General features: G+C 41.5%; 1 protein-coding gene across 1 annotated transcript in view; it reads right to left on the bottom strand.

Annotated features, from left to right (window-relative positions):
- Positions 1-4065: 4065 nt before the first annotated feature.
- Positions 4066-22091, bottom strand: part of LOC112223929 (melanin-concentrating hormone receptor 2-like) — a 31142-nt gene continuing 13116 nt past the window's right edge. Inside the window, exons 3-5 of the mRNA XM_024387234.2 lie at positions 11137-11331; positions 6325-6444; positions 4066-5767 (exon numbers count right to left, since the gene is read on the bottom strand). Coding sequence (XP_024243002.1) covers positions 5443-5767; positions 6325-6444; positions 11137-11331 — 640 coding nt within the window. The 3' untranslated portion in view covers positions 4066-5442. The remainder of the gene's footprint in view (positions 5768-6324; positions 6445-11136; positions 11332-22091) is intronic.

Here is a 22091-nt window from a genome sequence, read left to right as displayed (position 1 = left end):
ATGCCTATCAGTACACGTGTAACAGCTTAAACATTACGAAACTTCTATTCGATTAAATAAACCTCACGTAATTCGACACTCTCATAGATCTCCATACAAAAAAAGGGTTTAGCTCACAGGACAGATTTGGTTCATTACGAAATTATAGTGGCCATGACTGAATACAAACCTGAGTTGGTTTCTGGATGTGGTTTTATCTGTGTGTTTGCAGGTGGGAAGAGTTAGCCAATCTTTTTTAAATTGTTTTTTTTAGCTTCAGCTAACCATGGAACCCATGTGACCATGTAAAAATTGGTTTAACTTTGGATAGCCTATCTCTGGGGATAGTTAGGGACCGTCAATAAATTACACAACGCTAATGACCCAATATTTTCATGTTGCACACATTTTTTTGTCTCATTAAATGCGCTCAATATTTGTATATGAATTTCTACAATGTATAGTTGCTTTGGGGTTTTTAAGGTCATTGAAATGACCTTTTTAAATATTGTCCAGTGACCATTGTGTACATTACTGATGGTCCCTAATTAGCCCCATAGTGATATCGAATGTCAAACCAAATTGACCATGGGCATTATAATTGATGTTGCAGCCAGCTGTGGGCATGTGGGCAGAATTAAAATTAACCCAACCCATAGAAAATTGTTATGGTACCCTTCATTCTGTGACACACAATATTTTCTAGCATCTCCAGATCTCAGTTTTGGATGAGATTGACTTTATGACCTAAAGTATCCTGTTTTACACTTTGTAGTCAATAAATGCTTCTGACTAATAAATGTTTCTGACTCATATTGATGCCATATATGCCATTTTCAAAACAAGAGGTTGATTTTTTAGGGGCAGACGCTCTTTAAAAATGCTTTAAAGCTCATTTCCTGCAATTCTACACATTTTGCCATGACTTATGCCATGTTAATATGATGTCTGAGTGAGAATAACTAACACAACCAATGGGGGCCCCCTTGAGGTCAGGGCCCTGGGCAAGTGCCCTGCACGCTCGGTGGGTATTCGGCCATAATTACAACAAGTTTAGATAACTGGCTAAACTAACTACCAATCTAAAAATGCTTAGCTGACATGGCTAATTGAGTGACTGTCAGTGACTGACATAAGAAAAAAAACTGTCAAATGAAACATAACCAAATATCAAAATTGTATCTAGTGTATTCTACTATTCTTACTCTCAATAGTAAGTTGAGACCCCAGCACTGAAGATCAGTGGTAAGGTCAGCAGGAGGTGGGTCAAATCAGCCCTGTAAAGCAAATGGTCTACTCTGATGGCCATGACTTCACCTACATAATTGAATGGAACATGCATTATACTGTATCTCCATGGCTTCATCGGGAGCACTTTCAGATTACAGTAGCAATGTAAGGCAGGGGGTTTTGACATAGGCATCAGACCATTCAGGACCATAGGCTAGGGCAGTGGTCAGGGCTTGACAATGAAGCACTGGTCACGGTTCCCACTCAGCTGTAGGACAGGGGGAAGGCACTTCATGTTTATGATTTAACCGACCTGGAAGACCAGGTGTGTTCAATTTAGGCATTCGATGGACTGATCAAATCAAAATAAAATAACGTTTTATTTGTCCCATGCTTCGTAAACAACTGGTGTAGACTACCAGTGACATGTTTACGGGCCCTTCACCAATAATGCAGAGAAAAATAAAAAATAATAGAGAAATAATAACACAAGGAATGAATACACAATGAGTAATGATAACTTGGCTATGTACACGTTGGTCAGGTGTGGTGCCTAGTTGGAACAAAATCCTACAGTACCTGCAATACTCCAGGAACAGGGTTGCCTATCCATGCTGTAGGTGGTCAATGAGGTGGTCAGTGACTGCAAAACAAGTGGCAACTGACACCACTGTGTTGTATCTATAATTCACTTCAACTCAATTTGCTCTATTTCATTTTGTCATTGTATCATTCTCATTTGACTGATTCAAGTCAGTGTCTTCATTTAATTGCATCACATCCGGCCGTGATTGGGATAGGGCGGCACACAATTGGCCCAGTGTCGTCTTGGTAGGTCGTCAGGTCGTTGTAAATAAGAATGTGTTCTTAACTGACTTGCCTAGCTAAATAAAGGTTAAATAAATAGGCCTAATCCCCGTTGTCTTTGTTTAAGATGTGGGGAATAATTAAATAAATAAAATAAAATAATGATTAAATGTATGGTTTACTGTACAAAAAATGTGCACAGAAAAAATCTGATGTAACTTACTGACATTTGGATGCCGTGTGAGGCAAGTAGACAGAACAAATCAAACCAGTTGTGACGTCCCAACAGTTGGGAAACACTGCAGTTTTGAGGAACATTGGAAAAGGGTGCCCTCTGCTGTCTATAATAATGCTAAAATAAAATAGATTTAATTGGGATTCTGCCTTTCTCTTTTTCTGTTTCCCTCTCTCACTAAAATACAAACATCAAGGTCACAATGTTATTGAATAAGACAAAAAATAAGACAGTGCTATTACAGTTTGTAAATAGAAAATATGCTAACGCTCAAAAGCCTTACTAAGAAAACAACAATAACAACTTGAAACAATGGCGTTAGACTCCTACAACGTTATGGACTGTCTTGATTATTTTTTATTTGTACACATTCTGGACACATTTGACTATCTAGACAAATGCAACACAATTTTTTCCTAAACCGCCGAGTGAAAGAGCTCCAACTCTATATTCAGTTGTGCTGCTCTGTGGCTGACCCTGTGCCTCTCAATGTGTGCTCTATTCTATAATTCATTATATGAATGCATGACTATCTGTTCCACCTTTTGGATGATGGGGGTAGACAGACACTAGACAGGGACAGGGTGGGATGGGTTAGAGGAGAGGGTGTCTGGGTTCACTACGGCAGACGGTCTTGGGACAGACAGACACTAGGCTGCGGGGCCTCAGGGGTGCCAGTGTTACTGACAAGGTCCTGGTGTGACATGATGCCAGGTAGGGGTAAACAAGGTCAAACAAAGTCAGGTTACAGGTGTCTGTCCGTCCGTCCGTCCATCCGTCTGTCTGTCTCCCCCAGACTGGCAGACTGACTGGAACCAGGAAGGTGACTTGTGTCATTTCCAAAAGAAAGTTAGAAAATAAAATAAAACATACGAAGTACCTGAAATAATTATCCAGAGTATGTCATCTCTTTTATATGCCGTCGTCCACTTTGTGGACTAGCACCCTGTACAAACACAGACCCTCAATTTGACCAGCGAGGTGCCTACGTGCAGTGGTGGAAAAAGTACCCAATTGTCATACTTGAGTAAAAGTAAAGATACCTTTAATAGAAAATGACTCAAGTAAAAGTGAAAGTCACCCAGTGACTACTCTTACTTGAGTAAAAGTCTAAAAGTATTTGGTTTTAAATATAGTTAAGTATCAAAAGTAAGCATAATTGCTAAAAATATACTTAAGATTCAAAAGTAAAAGTATAAATCCTTTCAAATTCCTTATATTAAGTAAATCAGACAGAACCATTTGCTTGTTATTTTATTATAATTACGGATAGCCAGGGGCATGCTCAAACACTCAGACATAATTTACTAATGAAGCATGTGTTTAGTGAGTCTGCCAGATCAGAGGCAGTAGGGATGACCAGGGATATTCTCATGATACTTGTGTGAATCAGACCATTTTCCTGTCCTGCTAAGCACTCAAAAACTAACGAGTACTTTTGGGTGTCAGGGAAAATGTATGGAGTAAAAAGTACATAATTTTCTTCAGGAATGTAGTGAAGTAAAAGTTGTCGAAAATATAAATAGTAAAGTACAGATACCTGTGAGGACAGACGCTGGGAGACAAGAATCAAGTACAAGAAGTGAACATTTAAAGAATAATGGACATGAACGAAACAAGGACAGCATCTGGACAAGGTAAACATTACGACAATATGCTGACACAGGGAACAGAGTGAGGAGCAGACAGAGTGAGTCCAATATTGCACAGCTGCGCGTAATGATGGTGACAGGTGTGCGTAACGAAGGGCAGCCTGGCGCCCTCGAGCGATTGGGAGCAGGTGTGACAATACAAACAAAAAAAACGACTTAAGTAGTACTTTCAAGTATTTTTACACCACTGCTTAAGTGCAGAGAGCAATGTGTATACGGAGAGATGGAGAAAGGGGAAGAGGTAATGGGGTTGAGGCACAGGGGGGAAATAAGAGGATTGAGGTGTACAAAGAGATGGAAGATTTATACAGGCAGTAGTATGGGAAGGGAATATTTTGAAGTAACAGTTGAAGAGAGTATAGAGAGCGAGTAGGAAGAAAATCTAATTATATTACATTGGTATATTAGTCGATTTAATAATCTGATGTTATTGGAGGAGGTGTGAGCAGAGAGTTAACGTTAATAAATTAGGTACACTGGTACTGATAACATACAAATAAATCCATCGTCGACCAATAACACAATGGAATTTAGTATGTTGATCACAACCAATCCAATAAGAGACTAATTGGAAATCCTGGAGACAGCAGGAGTGTGTTGACATTGAGACATATTGATCAATATGTCAAATTACTCTATGCCTGAGGCAATTTTAGAGTAAAAACAGAGTGGGATTACCATAGAGAGAGAACGATAGAGAAAGAGAGAGTGGGGAGGGGTTGCGTAGTCTCCCCTTAGCCTTGCCGGGGGTGTGACGCTGCTCCTATCTGTCTGATCTGGTTTGCTATAGGCTTTTTATTGATCACAAGCTGGGTGAGTGTAAGGAGGAGTTGTTTGATTAGATGCCCCTGGTGGTACTGTCTATCTGTGTGTCTGTGGCCCGTGTTCAGTCAGTCTGTTGACTAGTAATACCGTTACATCCTGGGGCCAGTTCCCAGTCCAGCCCAGTTAAAACCAGACAGTACCAAATCACCCTGGACCGATCCCAGTGATTCCAGTCTAATGCTTAGCATTCAGACTAACGGTAAAAAAAAAAAAGTATTCACTCAGCAGTCTCAGCACTGTTAGCCGTACATACAGTAGGACAGATGTTTCTGTGTGTTCAAAGTCCCACACAATCCAATCAATGCACCAATTAATGATACAGCAACACTAACTATAGGTTGAAAACAAATGCCAAACTATGTGTTAATGGAAAACACTTAGTATGTGTTATTTGTGTTTTAGCTATACAATAAAATACACAGTGAAAGTAATGTCAGCCGAATTCAGGGAAATCCAAAATGATAGTGGATCAATCCTTGCAATATCCCAATGCTATCGTACAGTCCGTTTGAAAACCATAATAGAAAATAAATAACAACACTCTCTGATCCTGTTGAGGTGTAAGTCAATCCACAATGTCAAATAAAGCAATCCTTGATCAAAAGGTAATGCTCCTGCCATAGGTAATGCCCCACGCAGTGTGTTGGGGACAGGCTGTAGTGGTGGTGGTGTGTGTGTGTGTGTGTGTTTGTGCCTGCTTTGAGGACAAGACTGTCAGAAGCTGGAGTGTGGTGTACGGACCTGGGGCCCGTTAGGCTCCCTCTCAACAACAGGCCTGCTGGGCGGCTTGCGGTAAGTGAGCCGGCGACGGAAGTGTCCGCTGAGCAGGATGTAGATGAAAGGGTTAATGCTGCTGGCGGCGTAACTGAGGCACACTGACAGGTAGTAGCAGGTGTAGTAGGCCAGCGTGGGCCGCCGCAGCGTTAAGTTGACCAGCTGGAGCATGTGGTAGGGCCCTACGCTCACCAGGAAAACCGCCACAAGGACCAGAACCATCTTGGTGAGGCGGATGGCTCGCTCCCGGGACTGGTTGTTAGCACTGAAGCTGAGGAGGGGAGAGGAACCAGGGCTTAGTGACAATAATGACCAGCATAGAAGCATACATCAAGAAGTCCTTCCTGCATCAGATAAGTCATCCCCATATTTGTTGTCTGTCATTTTGGTTTACTGAGTGGATAACCTTGTCCTCAGGCTCAATTTCTACCCACAGAGAGAGAGAGACGGCTAATGACTAGATTACTAAGTGGAGGTCATGGTACAGTTAGTTTTCTCCAGCATAGAACTGTTTTAAAATGTAATTTATTTTTAGAACACCCGCCAAAACCTGTAATTTCATACTTGTGGGCATCTCTATTTCTAGTGCCTCACATTTACTGTATCTAGTACCTCTGTGTGTCTCTGTGTCTTTATGTAACGATCAGCCTCTGCCATGGTTGATGACCACGACTACGTTTCTGCCACTAGAGATAATGGCCACTCTCTCTGCCACTAGAGATACCATAGGCTCTCGCCCTGCCCAGGGTATGACGTTATTCAGCCTTGCTCTATGCACGCCCATGTGTGCCCACTGGGCAGCTGTCAGCGGGCATGACTCACCGCCGTTCCCTTTTGTTCTTCAGGTACATCCTCCAGGTATAGCACAGGATCAGCATGTAACAGGTGATGATAAGGGGCAGGGGCAGAAAGAAAGACGTGATGGTCTGATATAGGGTGTACCTAGGGGGGGGAGAGAGAGAGAGAGAGAGAGAGAACATGTGTCAGCTTGCAGGAGCTAGTGCCATCCCACTGGGAAAAAACTAGTTGAATCAATGTTGTTTCCATTCCATATCATTTCAACACAATAATGTGATGAATGTTGAATCAACGGTGAAAACTAATTGTGTTTTCAGAAAGTAAGGACATTTCATCTTTTTTTTCACCCAACTTTTAAACAAAATGGTTACAGCTTTCGTTGAATTCACGTTAACCAAACAACTCAACCAAATGTCAATCAAAACGAGACATAGAACTGATGTCTGTGCCCAGTGGGATGTCCCACTGCAATGAATACATTTGTTCATTTGATAGTAACTACATTCTATCTATGCCCAGTCACTTTAATAACTCTACCTACATGTACTGTTGAAGTCGGAAGTTTACATGCACTTAGGTTGGAGTCACTAAAACTCGTTTTTCAACCACTCCACAAATTTCTTGTTAACAAACTATAGTTTTGGCAAGTTGGTTAGGACATCTACATTGTGCATGCCACAAGTAATTTGTCCAACAATTGTTTACAGACAGATTATTTCACTTACTGTATCACAATTCCAGTGGGTCAGAAGTTTACATACACTAAGTTGACTGTGCCTTTAAACGGCTTGGAAAATTCCAGAAAATTATGTCATGGCTTTAGAAGCTTCTGATAGGCTAATTGACATCATTTGAGTCATTTGGAGGTGTACCTTGTGGATGTATTTCAAGGCCGACCATCAAACTCAGTGCTTCTGTGCTTGACATCATGGGAAAATCAAAAGAAATCAGCCAAGACCTCCACAAGTCAGGTTCATTCTTGGGAGCAATTTCCAAACGCCTGAAGGTACCACTACCACGTTCATCTGTACGAACAATAGTACGCAAATATAAACACCATGGGACCACGCAACCGTCATACTGCTCAGGAAGGAGATACGTTCTGTCTCCTAGAGATGAACGTACTTTGGTGCGAAAAGTGCAAATCAATCCCAGAACAACAAGCAAAGGACCTTGTGAAGATGCTGGAGGAAGCAGGTACAAAATTATCTATATCCACAGTAAAACGAGTCCTATATCGACATAACCTGAAAGGCCACTCAGCAAGGAAGAAGCCACTGCTCCAAAACTGCCATAAAAAAGCCAGACTACGGTTTGCAACTGCACATGGGGACAAAGATCGTACTTTTTGGAGAAACGTCCTCTGGTCTGATGAAACAAAAATAGAACTGTTTGGCCATAATGACCATTGTTGTGTTTGGAGGAAAAGGGGGAAGCTTGCAAGCTGAAGAACACCATCCCAACCGTGAAGCATGGGAGTGCAGCATCATGTTGTGGGGGTGCTTTGCTGCAGGAGGGACTGGTGCACTTCACAAAATAGAGGGCATCATGAGAAGGAAAATTATGTGGATATATTGAAGTAACGTCTCAAGACATCAGTCAGGAAGTTAAAGCTTGGTTGCAAATGGGTCTTCCAAATGGACAATGACCCCAAGCATACTTCCAAAGTTGTGGCAAAATGGCTTAAGGACAACAAAGTCAAGGTATTGGAGTGGCCATCACAAAGCCCTTGACCTCAATCCTATAGAAAATGTGTGGGCAGAACTGAAAAAGCGTGTGTGAGCAAGGAGGCCGACAAACCTGACTCAGTTACACCAGCTCTGTCAGTAGGAATGTGCCAAAATTCACCCAACTTATTGTGGGAAGCTTGTGGAAGACTACCCGAAAACATTTGACCCAAGTTAAACAATTTAAAGGCAATGCTACCAAATACTAATTGAGTGTATGTAAACTTCTGACCCACTGGGAATGTAATGAAGTAAATAAAAGCTGAAATAAATCACTCTACTATTATTCTGACATTTCACATTCTTAAAATAAAGTGGTGATCCTAACTGACCTAAAACAAGGCATTCTTACAAGGATTAAATGTCAGGAATTGTGAAAAACTGAGTTGAAATGTATTTGGCTAAGGTGTATGTAAACTTCCGACTTCAACTGTACATATTACCTTGACATTGGCTCTGTACAGGTACCCCCTGTATATAGCCCCGCTATTGTTATTTACTCACACTCTTTAATTATTTATTATTCTTATCTCTTACTTTTTTTGTTGGTATTTTCATTAAAACTGCATGGTTTGGCATTGTTGTTGGCATTGTTGTTGGCATTGTTGTATTCAGCGCATGTGACAAATAAAATCTGATTTGATACCAGTTAAATTGACATTTGAATATCTATGAACAGTTTCTGCAGGAGTCAAGTAAATTCCCCAGCCAATAACATGTGTATGGTGTGTCTTCTCATTAGTATGGAAAGTGTTGGACTTTGTGGGCTACATCAGGTCATCCATTAGTTTGTGATTGCATTCCTATTTATGAAGCTATTTGGGGGGAGGGTGGGTTGAATAAGGCATTGGAGTAGAGCAGGTATTCCCAAATTTGGGTACGCGCAATGCCGTCGGGGTACGGACAAATAAAAATGTGATTCGCATTTTAAAAATAAATAAAAACAATTCTTCACATTTCTAAACAGTACATTTATATTTTCCAACGGGGCTGTACATTTGGGTGAGGTTTTTTTCTCTCCTGAGTAGCCTCGTTTCACTGCCCCCAAAAAAAATGAAACCATCTAGTGTTCAGCGAAATAACAACACAATGTCAAATACAGGAAGCCTCGTCAAATAATTAACATCCAATCACATTAACCATTACTCTCTCGCGGGAAACCTTCACTCTTGAGTAAACATTTAGAAATGAAACATGACAATTTGAAAAATAAGCCACGGGAGATTTTGGAGCGAGAATAAAGATGACTTTCGAGTAGGAAGACATGTATAAAAGCAACAGATACCATTAAGAAGGGGCTAGAAGCATCTTATATGGTGAGCTACTTAGTGGCTGGGACAGGCAAGCCCCATACTATTGTGGAGGACTTAATTCTTCCTGCTGCCGTGGATATGGCTGGGACAATTCTGGGAGAAAAGGCCAAAAAACTATGCCTTCATCAAACAACACTATTTCACAACGCATCAGTGACATGGCAGGAGATGTTTTGAAACAATTACTGCTTCAAAAAAAGGCAGTGAATTATATGGGCCTGGCACAACTCCTGGTACATGTCCGTTACGTTTATGGGGGGTCAATTAAGGAAAGCATCCTCTTCTGCAAACCACTGGTAAGGACAACATGAGAGGATATTTTTAAAGTACTGGACAGCTTTGTGACATCAGATGGACTTTGGTGGTCAGGATGTGTTGGTATCTGTACTGATGGCGCAAAAGCAATGACAGGGAGACAGTGGAGTGGTAAGGCGCGTGCAAGCAGTTGCTCCCGACACCACTTGGGTACACTGCAGCATCCACCGAGAGACTCTTGCTGCCAAGGAAATGCCTGACAGCTTAAAAGACGTTTTGGACACTACAGTGAAAATGGTTAACTTTGTTAAAGCAAGGCACCTGAACTCTCGTGTATTTTCTGCATTATGTAATGATATGCGCAGCGACCATGTAATGCTTTCACAACATACAGAAGTGCGCTGATTATGAAGGGGCAAAGTATTGACACATTGTTTTGTATTGCGAGACAAGCTTAAAGTTTTCTTTACTAACAATCATTTTCACTTGTCTGACCGCTTGCATGGTGATGTTTTTTCTCACCTGAATGATCTGAATCTAGGATTACAGGGACCCTCCGCAACTACTATATTCAATGTGCGGGACGAAATTGAGGCTATGATTAAGAAGTTGGAGCTCTTTTCTGTCTGCATTAACAAGGACAACACACAGGTCTTTCTATCATTATATGATTCTTTGTGTGCAAATGAACTCAAGCTTACGGAAAATGTCAAATGTGATTTAGCGAAGCAGCTGAGTGAGCTGGGTGCGCAATTACACAGGTACTTTCCTGAAACGGACGACACAAAGAACTGGATTCGTTATCCCTTTCATGCCCTGCCTCCAGTCCACTTACGGATATCTGAACAAGAGAGCCTCATCAAAATTGCAACAAGCGGTTCTGTGTAAATTGAATTTTATGAGAAGCCACTGTCAGATTTCTGGACAGTGCTGCACTCAGAGTTTCAAGCACACCCTTCTCAGTAACCTGTGGTGAGTTATTCACCATTTTTGATGGACAAATAAGGTTTTATATGTAAGATGGTTAAATAAAGAGCAAAATTATTGATTATTATTTGTGCCCTGGTCCTATAAGAGCTCTTTGTCACTTCCCACGAGCCGGGTTGTGACAAAAATTCACACTCATTCTTATGTTTAATAAATGTATCGTATAGTCTGTGTGTGGCAGGCTTACAAGGACGGCAAAAAACAACATTTGAGAGTGCGCTGACCCTGGTGCTAGAGGGGGTATACTGCTGGAGGTTGGATGTTTGAAGGGGTACGGGACTATAAAATGTTTGGGAACCACTAGAGTAGAGGATCATGATATAGAGACCAGCATGAGTCATCTGACCCCACCAGACAAATATACATTGGACACCAAGTTCTATAAACATCATATTTTGTATTTCTTTTAACATTAAACATTTATTTCAAGCTCAAACCAACAACATGATTTCATGGACTGGTTTACCCCATGTTGAAATCATGTTAGTCAACTCAATTAAATATCCACCCAAATTCAATGTTGATTTGATGTTATGTCAGGGTTGTGACCTTACCAGAGCACCTCTTTGGGAGTGACCAGGTTCATGGAGCAGCTCTCCAGTCCGTCAGGGAAGCGAATCACCTTGGAGTGGACCCAGGCGGGAAGGACCATGACAAATGACACCACCCACACAAACAGGTTGATCCAGATTGTCTTAGAGCGGGTGCGGAGGGTCATCAGACGGAACGGGTGCACCACCGCCAGGTACCTATGAGACAGTTGATAGATCAATGTGAGGAACTGACCAATTAAACCGTTTTAAGGGGAAATCTGACAAAATGTGGTTGTCTGTTAATGTGAAACATAACAATGAAAACAAATTAAAAAGCTAAAACGCTAAGAGCACCTAGAGGATGTGACATGGGTTGTTAGGGAAGAGACATGACAACAGGGATGTATTATCTGTGAATGGGAGTAGATTACTATGTATTAGAAGAAAAAAAAATATCCTGTTTCTTTTAAATATTATTCTCACTCACACACAGACAAATGGCTCTCTATGTTAACCATATAATTAGAGATAATTAGGATACAGGATCGAATGACTGGACCCAGGATTCAGACCTTCAAGGATAACAGAATGGGATTTAATTGCCTGCAAGTTTAGTTTAAATTAGTCCTCATTCATTTACATGTATATTAAGTGAGTAACAATTCAGTGAATTTAGATCTGGTCCCTTGATCAATCTGGATCAGTACTTGAAACCAGGAAAACCAATAAGTTTATCAATGCTCTTGTCAATCAGACCAACCTCCAACCTCCAAATCAATCTCTTAATTGCCTTAATAAGCAAGCTGTATTTCACAATATTCAGATAACAAGAACAGCAGCAGGACAATACCATGGTCTTCATGTATGTCAGTGGTACATCACTCATAGAAACATGCTGATTTAATTATCTATAGGATGCAACAGCTGTCCTCTGAATGTATGATTTCCTCTTCCAATTGTGTTATCATAAGAGCGCAAAACTGACCCTAAATGTCAGTGACACTATATGCCACAAACATACATCACCATTAAATAACCTAATTTCTATCCTTGCAGACATAGACTGACAACACAACAATCTATAGAAGGGTTGGTTGTTGAGCAACAAAACCGACGCGTGCACAACTGTGGGGCAAAACAGACAAGGTTGGCTTTAGAATGTTGACAACATGTAAATTATATTTAGTCTCCATTGTTTATTGAAAACATAATACAGTTGTACAATGAGCAACGTGTTGTCTATCAAATGCATTGTTAAAGTTGTTGCTAGCTAGCGAACTTTAGCAATATTAGCATTGACATGAAATCAATCAAACACCTCAAAACAAGACGGTGTTAAGAACAAGATGAAACCACCGCAGCCGAAACGAGACACTTTTATGATTCCCCACATGGCAGTTTCTTGTCATTGTTGCTAGCCGTTTGGCCATCCAGAATCACAACAACTTACGGACTTCTGCTCCGTTGAAGCGTGCACATTGTTTTTGTGACGTTGTCAGCTAACCAAAGCCAGGTAGGGTCACTATGTTACTATCTGTAATACAGTGCAGATGAGACTGTAGAGTGAGAGTGTGTAGAGATTGCGGGTGAGATGATTGAGTTTTCATCTTGTGCTGGCTTGGAACGAATGGAAAGGTAACTTTGATCATGAGCAGAACAGTTAGCTAGAAACGATTGTCAGTAGGTTCGGCCTCCAACTGGCATATCTTTAATACCCAGGCGACACTGACATGGAGGCCGCTACGCTATCAATTATACAACTGAAGCCGTGACACCATCTGCATATCACTAGAAACAGGGCATTCAGGGTTAAAGCCATAAATGATTCAATTTCCACAAATCTGTTTGTTGTTCCTAATCTGAGCCAGATATCACTTTTAAGAAATTGAGGGAAATGGATTTTCCCTCCAAGTTATGCTACTGTACCTCGTCTGGCATTTTGTATGCCATTTGTATAAGAATGAATTTAACATAACCAGAGTAAAACGTCTAGAAATGTCCCTGGATTGGATGGCAAATAAAGTTTAGAAAGTGTAACAGCAATTTGGAACACTAAAGGACATTATTGATTACGTACTTTAGGTTTCTATGGAAGTATAAATAGGAATGCAATCACAGACATCATGGAATGTAGAGTGTATGGTGAATGCACAATGTTCACCTGCATGACGTTCGTACCACAACCCCTGTGAAAGGAAATGTTAGGAACAATGCTGTACTTCATGCAATACAGTGGAGTGTTAGCCTGGCTAATGGGTAAATCCATTTGAGTTCAATCACTTTTTGACAGCACCCCTTTTGATTTGAATGAAACCTCCATACATATTTTCCCATTGTTGAAGTGCTCAGAAAGTGACTTTTTGGACCTGAATGCTAAAACTTTCAAGAGATAAAGGTGCTCAAAGATACCCTATTTTGCATACCCCCCACACCATGAGATATCCATGTCTTCATCTCTGGAAAAGATAAACGGTTGAGATTGATATCATTTAAAAGCTTAGAAATAGGGTTGTCAAACAAATGTCAAATGTATTTTTTAATCACTGGGGAAGCCAAGCCCCCCCAAAAAGCTATATTACCTGTGTTGTGATAATTGTGTTGTTTTCACTATAACCTGTTAGTTCATATGCCTTTGCGACCATGATACATAGGCCTAAGGCCGAGATAATAAGAAGACACATTGGCCGGTATGGAGAATTAAGTAAAACCACACATCCAAATATCTATCTCCATCCATGGCTAATTTAGGAAAGGGCCAAGTTTAGCTGGCCGGAGGAAAACAACACAACGAGATGCACGTTTTTTCTGCCAATGACATTTTGCTCTCGATGTGATGTGATTGGTGTGAAGCCAAATCCAAACTGGCTTCCCTTGACATTTTTTTTGGTGCCCCAGGACCATTCACAGGTGAGCTCACTCAGTTTAGCTCAATGCTGATTGGTTATTATTTTATACTTTTTTTTATCAAGGGAGGCCAAATGCTCGCTGGCTTCCCTTGCATTCAATGCTACAGGGGGCAACAACATCATACTCTTTTTAACCAGACAGCGTCAGATATATGGGAAACACATGCAGAGACAGAGGGGTGCTGTTTCGCTGGATCGGATGCTTTCTCCGGTGAGATACATTCAGTCTCTTGTGAACTGAAGGACAATTATGAAACACAGAGTGATTATTTTATATGTTTTTTTTCTTGGTCAATATTTTGGGCAACATGTTTTGGCTTCCCTTGACTCCATTAATATCCACCACTGCAAATGTTTTTGTTGTTGAAATTTATACTTTCAAATGGTACCACAAAGATGGTGAAAGTCCACTCAGAGAATGTTGACTTGAATGGGAATATCTCTTCTTTTAAATAATACTTTCAATCTTCCATAGGAAACCAACAGAAATATAGATAATTGAATAGACATTACTATTATTTTTAAATGTATCACGTTTGTACTATTTTCACAAGTATGTGGTAAAATTTCACAATTGTTAGTATAAAAATCTAAACAGATCATCAAAAGGCTGTTTGTTTTCTTTACTTTAAAAACATTTTCAAATGACTAAGTACAACACACAAAAATCACTAACTTTTTCACCAAACCTAATCAATGTTTCATCTAGAAATACCTTTCACAATGCAATGCTCACAATAATTCATTTCATTCTCAAAAAGTAATACAACTGCATCAGAGAGCATCCAGACCGGTTGCATCAACGCCTGGTATGGCAACTGCTCGGAATTAGAACGGAAGGCACTACAGAGGGTAATTGTCAAAGACTCCAGTCAACCAAGTCATAGACTGTTCTCTCGGCTACCACACAGCAAGCGGTACCGAAGCGCCACGCCTAGGTCCAAAAGGGACTACCCCCAAGCCGTAAGACTGCTGAACAATTAATTAAATGGCCACACGGACTGTTTTTATTGACACCCTCCCCCTTAGATTTTACACTGCTGCTACTCGCTGTTTTTTATCTATACATAGTCACTTTACCCCTACCTACACCACCGTTCAAAAGTTAGACATTTCTCAACGTCTACAGTGAAGAGGCGACTCCAGGATGCTGACCTTTTAGGCAGAGTTCCTCTATCCAGTGTCTGGGTTCTTTTGCACATCTTAATCTTTTATTTTATTGGCCAGTCTGCAATATGGCTTTTTCTTTGCAACTCTGCCTAGAAGGCCAGCATCCCTGAGTCACCTCTTCACTATTGACTTGAGACTGGTGTTTGGCGGGTAATATTTAATGAAGCTGCCAGTTGAGGACTTGTGAGGCGTCTGTTTCTCAAACTAGACACTAATGTACTTGTCCTCTTGCTCAGTTGTGCACTGGGGCCTCCCACTCCTCTTTCTATTCGGGTTAGAGCCAGTTTGCCCTGTTCTGTGAAGGGAGTAGTACACAGCATGGTACGAGATATTCCGTTTCTTGGCAATTTCTCGCATGGAATAGCCTTCATTTCTCAGAACAGGAATAGACTGACGAGTTTCAGAAGAAAGGTCTTTGTTTCTGGCCATTTTGAGCCTGTCATCAAACCCACAAATGCTGTTGCTCCAGATACTCAACTAGTCCAAAGAAGGCCAGTTTTATTGCTTCTTTAAATCAGAACAATAGTTTTCAGCTGTGCTAACATAATTGCAAAAGTGTTTTCTAATAAATTTAAAATGCTAAACTTGGATTAGCTAACACAACGTGCCATTGGAACATGGGAGTGATGGTTGCTGATAATGGGCCTCTGTACGCTTATGTAGATATTCCATTTTTTTTTTAAATTGTCCGTTTAAAGCTACAATAGTTTAGATCCAGCAACCTTTCGATTACTGGCCCAACGCTCTCACCTGCCGCCCCAGATTATCATGCTGTTTGTTTAATCAGCTTCTCGATATGCCACACCTGTCAGGTGGATGGATTATCTTGGCAAAGGAGAAATGCTCACTAACGGGGATGTGAACAAATGTCTGCACATGAATGAAAAATGACTGGGATTTTTTTTATTTCAGCTCATGAAACATGGGACCAACACTCTACATGCTTTTATATTTTTGTGGCTTCAATCAATGTAATTGTCTGCATCATTTCCAATCCCCCATATATATTTTTTATAAATATATATTATATATTTTCCTGTTACTTTCCCGTTACCCTACCACCTCTCCCTAATTGGAGTAAACCAGCGGACTACAACACCTAGGCTTATACTTCAAGCTTATACAGTACATATTATATACATACATTTTACAGACACAGTATATTTTATATCAGTAATCTTGTTTGTTTTTAGTTCCATCCTTCAGCTCCACTCAACCCCTCACATCTATCTCTGAAGATACAGTTTTGATTTCTATTTGCCATGTTTGTATATTATTTTAACACTGCTGTGATGTTTCACAAAAGTTCTGAACCTATATGCATTTTACATTAGTTATCTTGTTTTTATTTTTATTTGTAATCCCACACTTCAGCTCCCCTCAACCCCTCCCATCTATCTCTGAACACGATCCAGTTTTGATTTCTATTTGCCATATATTTTTTTAACTGTGCTGTGATGTTCCACAAGTTTCGAACCTTTCTATTCTGTTTCTACAATGTACAGTTTGACTACCTACACGTTTCCCTTTTATTCTATTCACTTTAAACAGTGAATAGTTTCCTTCAGGAACGGAACATTCAAGCCTATTTTTGTGCCAGCGAGTCCTTTGCGCAGGCTTTTAAAGAGAGTCCTTACCATGGCAGAGGGTGCCAGATTAGTTCAACTCTATCTGAAAAGATAAATTCGATCATGAAAACATTTTGCCAAGAAAACCGGTAAATCTGCAAAATATGCACTATGCTTTACCATTACATTTACAGTAAATGACATATTGTAATGCAAGTAAAAACACAAAACATGTTACAGATCTATTGACAGTATACTCTGTTCTTCCCCCAGAATTGACAGAAGGCCCCATGGTGATGGCCGTGGCCGTGTGCTCACCGACCAGCAGTGGTGGAAATGGGTAATGGGCCTCATTCACTGTAGGCTGAATGAATGTCTTAGGTCAGTTAGGATCACCACTTTATTTTAAGAATTTGAAATGTCAGAATAATAGTAGACAGAATGATTTATTTCTGCTTTTATTTCTTTCATCACATTCCCAGTGGGTCAGAAGTTTACATACACTCAATTAATATTTGGTAGAATTGCCTTTAAATTGTTTAACTCGTTCAAACATTTTGGGTAGCCTTCCATAAGCTTCCCACAATAAGTTGGGTGAATTTTGGCCCATTCCTCCTGACAGAGCTGGTGTAACTGAGTCAGGTTTGTAGGCATCCTTGCTCACACACGCTTTTTCAGTTCTGCCCACACATTTTCTATGGGATTGAGGTCAGGGCTTTGTGATGGCCACTCCAATACCTTGACTTTGTTGTCCTTAAGCCATTTTGCCACAACTTTGAAGTATGCTTGGGGTCATTGTCCAATTGGAAGACCCATTTGCGACCAAGCTTTAACTTCCTGACTGATGTCTTGAGATGTTGCTTCAATATATCTACATCATTTTCCTTCTCATGAAGCCATCTATTTTGTGAAGTGCACCAGTCCCTCCTTCAGCAAAGCAGGCATCTTTCTTGATGAGCGGCCTTTCAGGTTATGTCGATAGGACTCATTTTACTGTGGATGTAGATACATCCACAGTAAATCTTCACGCATCTTCACACGGTCCATTGCTGTTGTTCTGGGATTGATATGCACTTTTTGCACCAAAGTACGTTCATCTCTAGGAGACAGAATGCATCTCCTTCCTGAGCGGTATGGCGGCTGCATGGTCCCATGGTGTTTATACTTGCGTACTATTGTTTGTACAGATGAACGTGGTACCTTCAGACGTTTGGAAATTGCTCCCAAGGATGAACCAGACTTGTGGAGGTCTACAATTTTTGGGGGTTGATTTCTTTTGATTTTCCTATGATGTCAATCAAAGAGGGACTGAATTTTGAAGGTAGGCCTTGAAATACATCCACAGGTACACCTCCAATTGACTCAAATTATGTCAATTAGCCTATCAGAAGCTTCTAAAGCCATGACATAATTTTCTAGAATCTTCCAAGCTGTTTAAAGGCACAGTCAACTTAGTGTATGTAAACTTCTGACCCACTGGAATTGTGATAGATTATTGAACTTAAAATTCACTCTGTCTCTAAACAATTATTGGAAAAATGTATTGTGTCATGCACAAAGTATATGTCCTAACCAACTTGCCAATACTAGTTTGTTGACAATAAATTTGTGGAGTGGTTGAAAAACAAGTTTTAATGACTCCAACCTAAGTGTATGTAAACTTCCGACTTCAACCATATAGATGTATGTGCGTATATATATATATATATATATTATTTTTACAGGAAAATTGACTGAGAACACATTCTCATTTACGGCAACAACCTGGGGGAAAATTATAGGGGGGAGTGGAAATGAGCCAATTTGGAGTTGGAGATGATTAGGTGGCAATGATGGTATGAGGGTCAGATTGCAAATTTAGCCAGGGCACCGGGGTTAACACCTGTACTCTTCCGATAATGCAATGGGATCTTTGGTGACCACAAAGAGTGTCAGGACACAGAAAGATGGCACCCTTCATATCACCTCCACCTTACCCAACACCTGAACCCACCACAATTTGCATAACGCCCAAACAGATTCACGAATGACGCGATCACCATTGCACTGCCCACTGCCCTATCCCACCTGGACAAGATGAATAAATCAAATCAAATCTTGAAGTTTTATTGTCACGTGCGCCAAATACAACAGGTGTAGTAGACCTTACAGTGAAATGCTTATCTATAGGCTATAACAGTGCAAAAAAGGTATTAGGCGAACAATAGGAAAATAAAGAAATAAAATAAAGCCAGTGAAAAATAACACTAGCGAGGCTATATACAGGCACTGGTTAGTCGGGCTGATTGAGGTAGTATGTACATGTAGATATGGTTAAAGTGACTCTGCATATATGATAAACAGAGAGTAACAGTAGTGTAAAAGAGGGTTTGGGGGGGGATACCTATGTAAGAATGCTGTTCATTGACTAGAGCTCAGCCGTCAACATCATAGTGTCTTGCAAGATCATCACTAAGCACAGAACCCTGAGTCTGAACCCCTCCCTGTGCAACTGGGCCATAAACTTCCTGACGGGCTGACCCCAAGAGGTGAAGGTAGGCAACAGCACCTCCCCCACGCTGACCCTCAACACGTGGGCCCCACAGGAGTGCATGCTAAGTCCCCTCCTGTACTCCCTGTTGACTCATGACTGCGTGGCTATGCATGTCTCCAATTCAATCATCAAGTTTGCAGACAACACAACAGCCTGACTACCAACAACGAGACAGCCAAGCGGTAGGAGGTGAGAGCCCAGGCAGTGTAGTGCCAGGAAAATAACCTCTCAATCAATGTCAACAAAGGAGCTGATTGTGGACTACAGGAGACAGCAGAGAACACGCCCCATCCACATTTGAAGTAGCTATCAACAAAGTCAGTGCTGGTAGGGTGTTAGTTTACAAAAGACCAGTGGTGGCAGAACGGAGTACTCGGGTTGAGATGTAGGGTTTGAGCAGAGCCTGAAGGTAGGGAGGGGCAGTTCCTCTTACTGCTCCGTCGGCAAGTACCATGGTCTTGTAGTGGATGTGAGCTTCGACTGGAAGCCAATGGAGTGTGCAGAGGAGTGGGGTGACATGGGAGAACTTGGGAAGATTGAACACTAGACGTGCTGCGGCATTATGGATAAGTTGCAGGGGTTTGATGGTACGAGTTCCTAGCCAACAGCGAAATGCAGTAGTCCAGATGGAAGATAAAAAGTGCCTGTATTAGGATCTGCGCCACTTATCATGTGAGGAAGGATCGGATTCTACACATATTGCAGAGCATAAACCTGAAGGAGTGAGTCACTGCTTTGATGTATGCAGATAATAACAGTGTTATCCAGGGTCACACCAAGGTTCTTTGCTCTCCGGAAGGGGTACACTGTGGAGTCAACCATGATGGAGAGGTCTTGGAGTGAGCAGAACCTCCCCGGGAGGAAGAGCACGTCTGTCTTGTCAAGGTTGAAGTGGTGGCCGACAACCTAGCTGAGATATCTTCCTGGCACGCAGAGATGTGTGTCGCCACCTGAGTGTCATCCGCAGAGCAATGATAGGAGAGACCCTGCGAGGATTTTTATTTAACCGTTATTTAACTAGGCAAGCCAGAACAGAACAAATTCTTACTTACAATGACAGCCTATTAAAATGACAGAGGATATGACAGAGCCAAGTGACTTGGTGTATAGAGAGAAGTGGAAAGGGCCTAGAACCATGCACTGAAGGACCCCAGTAGTGAGAGTACGTGATGCAGGCACAGATCTTCTCCACGTCACCTGGTGGGAGCAGCCTGCCAGGATACAATCCAAGAATGTGCAGCGCCTGAGATGGTGGAGAAGAGGATTTATGTTTATATTTTAATCATTAAGCAAACGCTCGCATCCAGAGCAACTTACAGTAGTGAGTGCATACATTTTCATTCGTACTGGTCCCCCGTGAGAATCAAACCCACAACCCTGGCGTTGCAAGTGCCATGCTCTAACAACTGAGCCACACGGGACCATGGTTCACTGTGTCGAAGGCAGTGGATAGATCTAGGAGGATGAGAACAGAGGAGAGAGAGTCAGGATTGGCAGTGTTTGGGTTCGATTGGCAGTCTCCGTGACACAGAAGAGCCTTCTCAGTTGAATGACCCGTCTTGAAGCCTGACTGGTTAGGGTAAAGAAGGTTGTTCTGAGAGAGACAGTGAGTGGGTTGGCCAGAGAAAACACACTCAACTGTTTTGGGGGAAAAAAGAAGGGATACCAGCCTGTAATTTCTTCGTCAGAGGGCTCAAGTGTTCGTTTATTGAGGAGGGGAGCGACTCTGGCCATTTTGGACCTCACGAATCGCAAGATTTCATCTGGAGAGAGTAGAAAGACCCCAGACCATGACGGACCCTCCACCTCCAAATCGATCCCGCTCCAGAGTACAGGCCTCGGTGTAATGCTCATTCCTTCGACGATAAACGCGAATCCAACCATCACCCCTGGTGAGACAAAACCACGACTCTTCAGTGAAGAGCACTTTTGGCCAGTCCTGTTTGGTTCAGCAAAGGTGGGTTTGTGCCCATAGGCAACGTTGTTGCCGGTAATGTCTAGGCTTACAACAGGCCTACAAGCCCTCAGTCCAGCCTCTCTCAGCCTATTGCGGACAGTCTGAGCACTGATGGCGGGATTGTGCATTCCTTGTGTAACTTGGGCAGTTGTTGTTTCCATCCTGTACCTGTCCCGCAGGTGTGATGTTCGGATGTACCGATCCTGTGAAGGTGTTGTTACACGTGGTCTGCGAGGACGTTCAGCTGTCCGTCCTGTCTCCCTGTAGCGCTGTCTTAGGTGTCTCACAGTACGGACATTGCAATTTATTGCCCTGGCCACATCTGCAGTCCTCATGCCTAAGGCACGTTCACGCAGATGAGCAGGGACCCTGGCATCTTTCTTTTGGTGTTTTTCAGAGTCCGTAGAAAAGCTTCTTTAGTGTCCTAAGTTTTCATAACTGTGACCTTAATTGCCTACTGTCTGTAAGTTGTTAGTGTCTTAACGACCGGTCCACAGGTGCATGTTCATTATTGTTTATGGGTCATTGAACAAGCATGGGAAACAGTGTTTAAACCCTTTACAATGAAGATCTGTGAAGTTATTTGGATTTTTAGAAATTATCTTTGAAAGACAGGGTCCTGAAAAAAAGGGTAATTTCTTTTTTTGCTGAGTTTATTTATATTTCGGACTCTGACATTGGTCGTTCTGATTTCTTAATTTCCTTTTTAGATTTTAAAATTTTTTGAGATATTACTGCACCGTCGAAACATAAGCATTTCACTGCATCTGCGATAACATCTGCAAATCTGTGTACGCAACCAATAAACTTTGATTTGAACTGACTATACACCTTTTTCCACT

The sequence above is a fragment of the Oncorhynchus tshawytscha genome, linkage group LG03 (genome assembly GCF_018296145.1).
Source record: "Oncorhynchus tshawytscha isolate Ot180627B linkage group LG03, Otsh_v2.0, whole genome shotgun sequence".
NCBI classification, from domain to species: Eukaryota; Metazoa; Chordata; class Actinopteri; order Salmoniformes; family Salmonidae; genus Oncorhynchus; species Oncorhynchus tshawytscha.
Note: the sequence above shows the minus strand (reverse complement) of the source record. Positions and strands in the feature narration are given on the sequence as shown.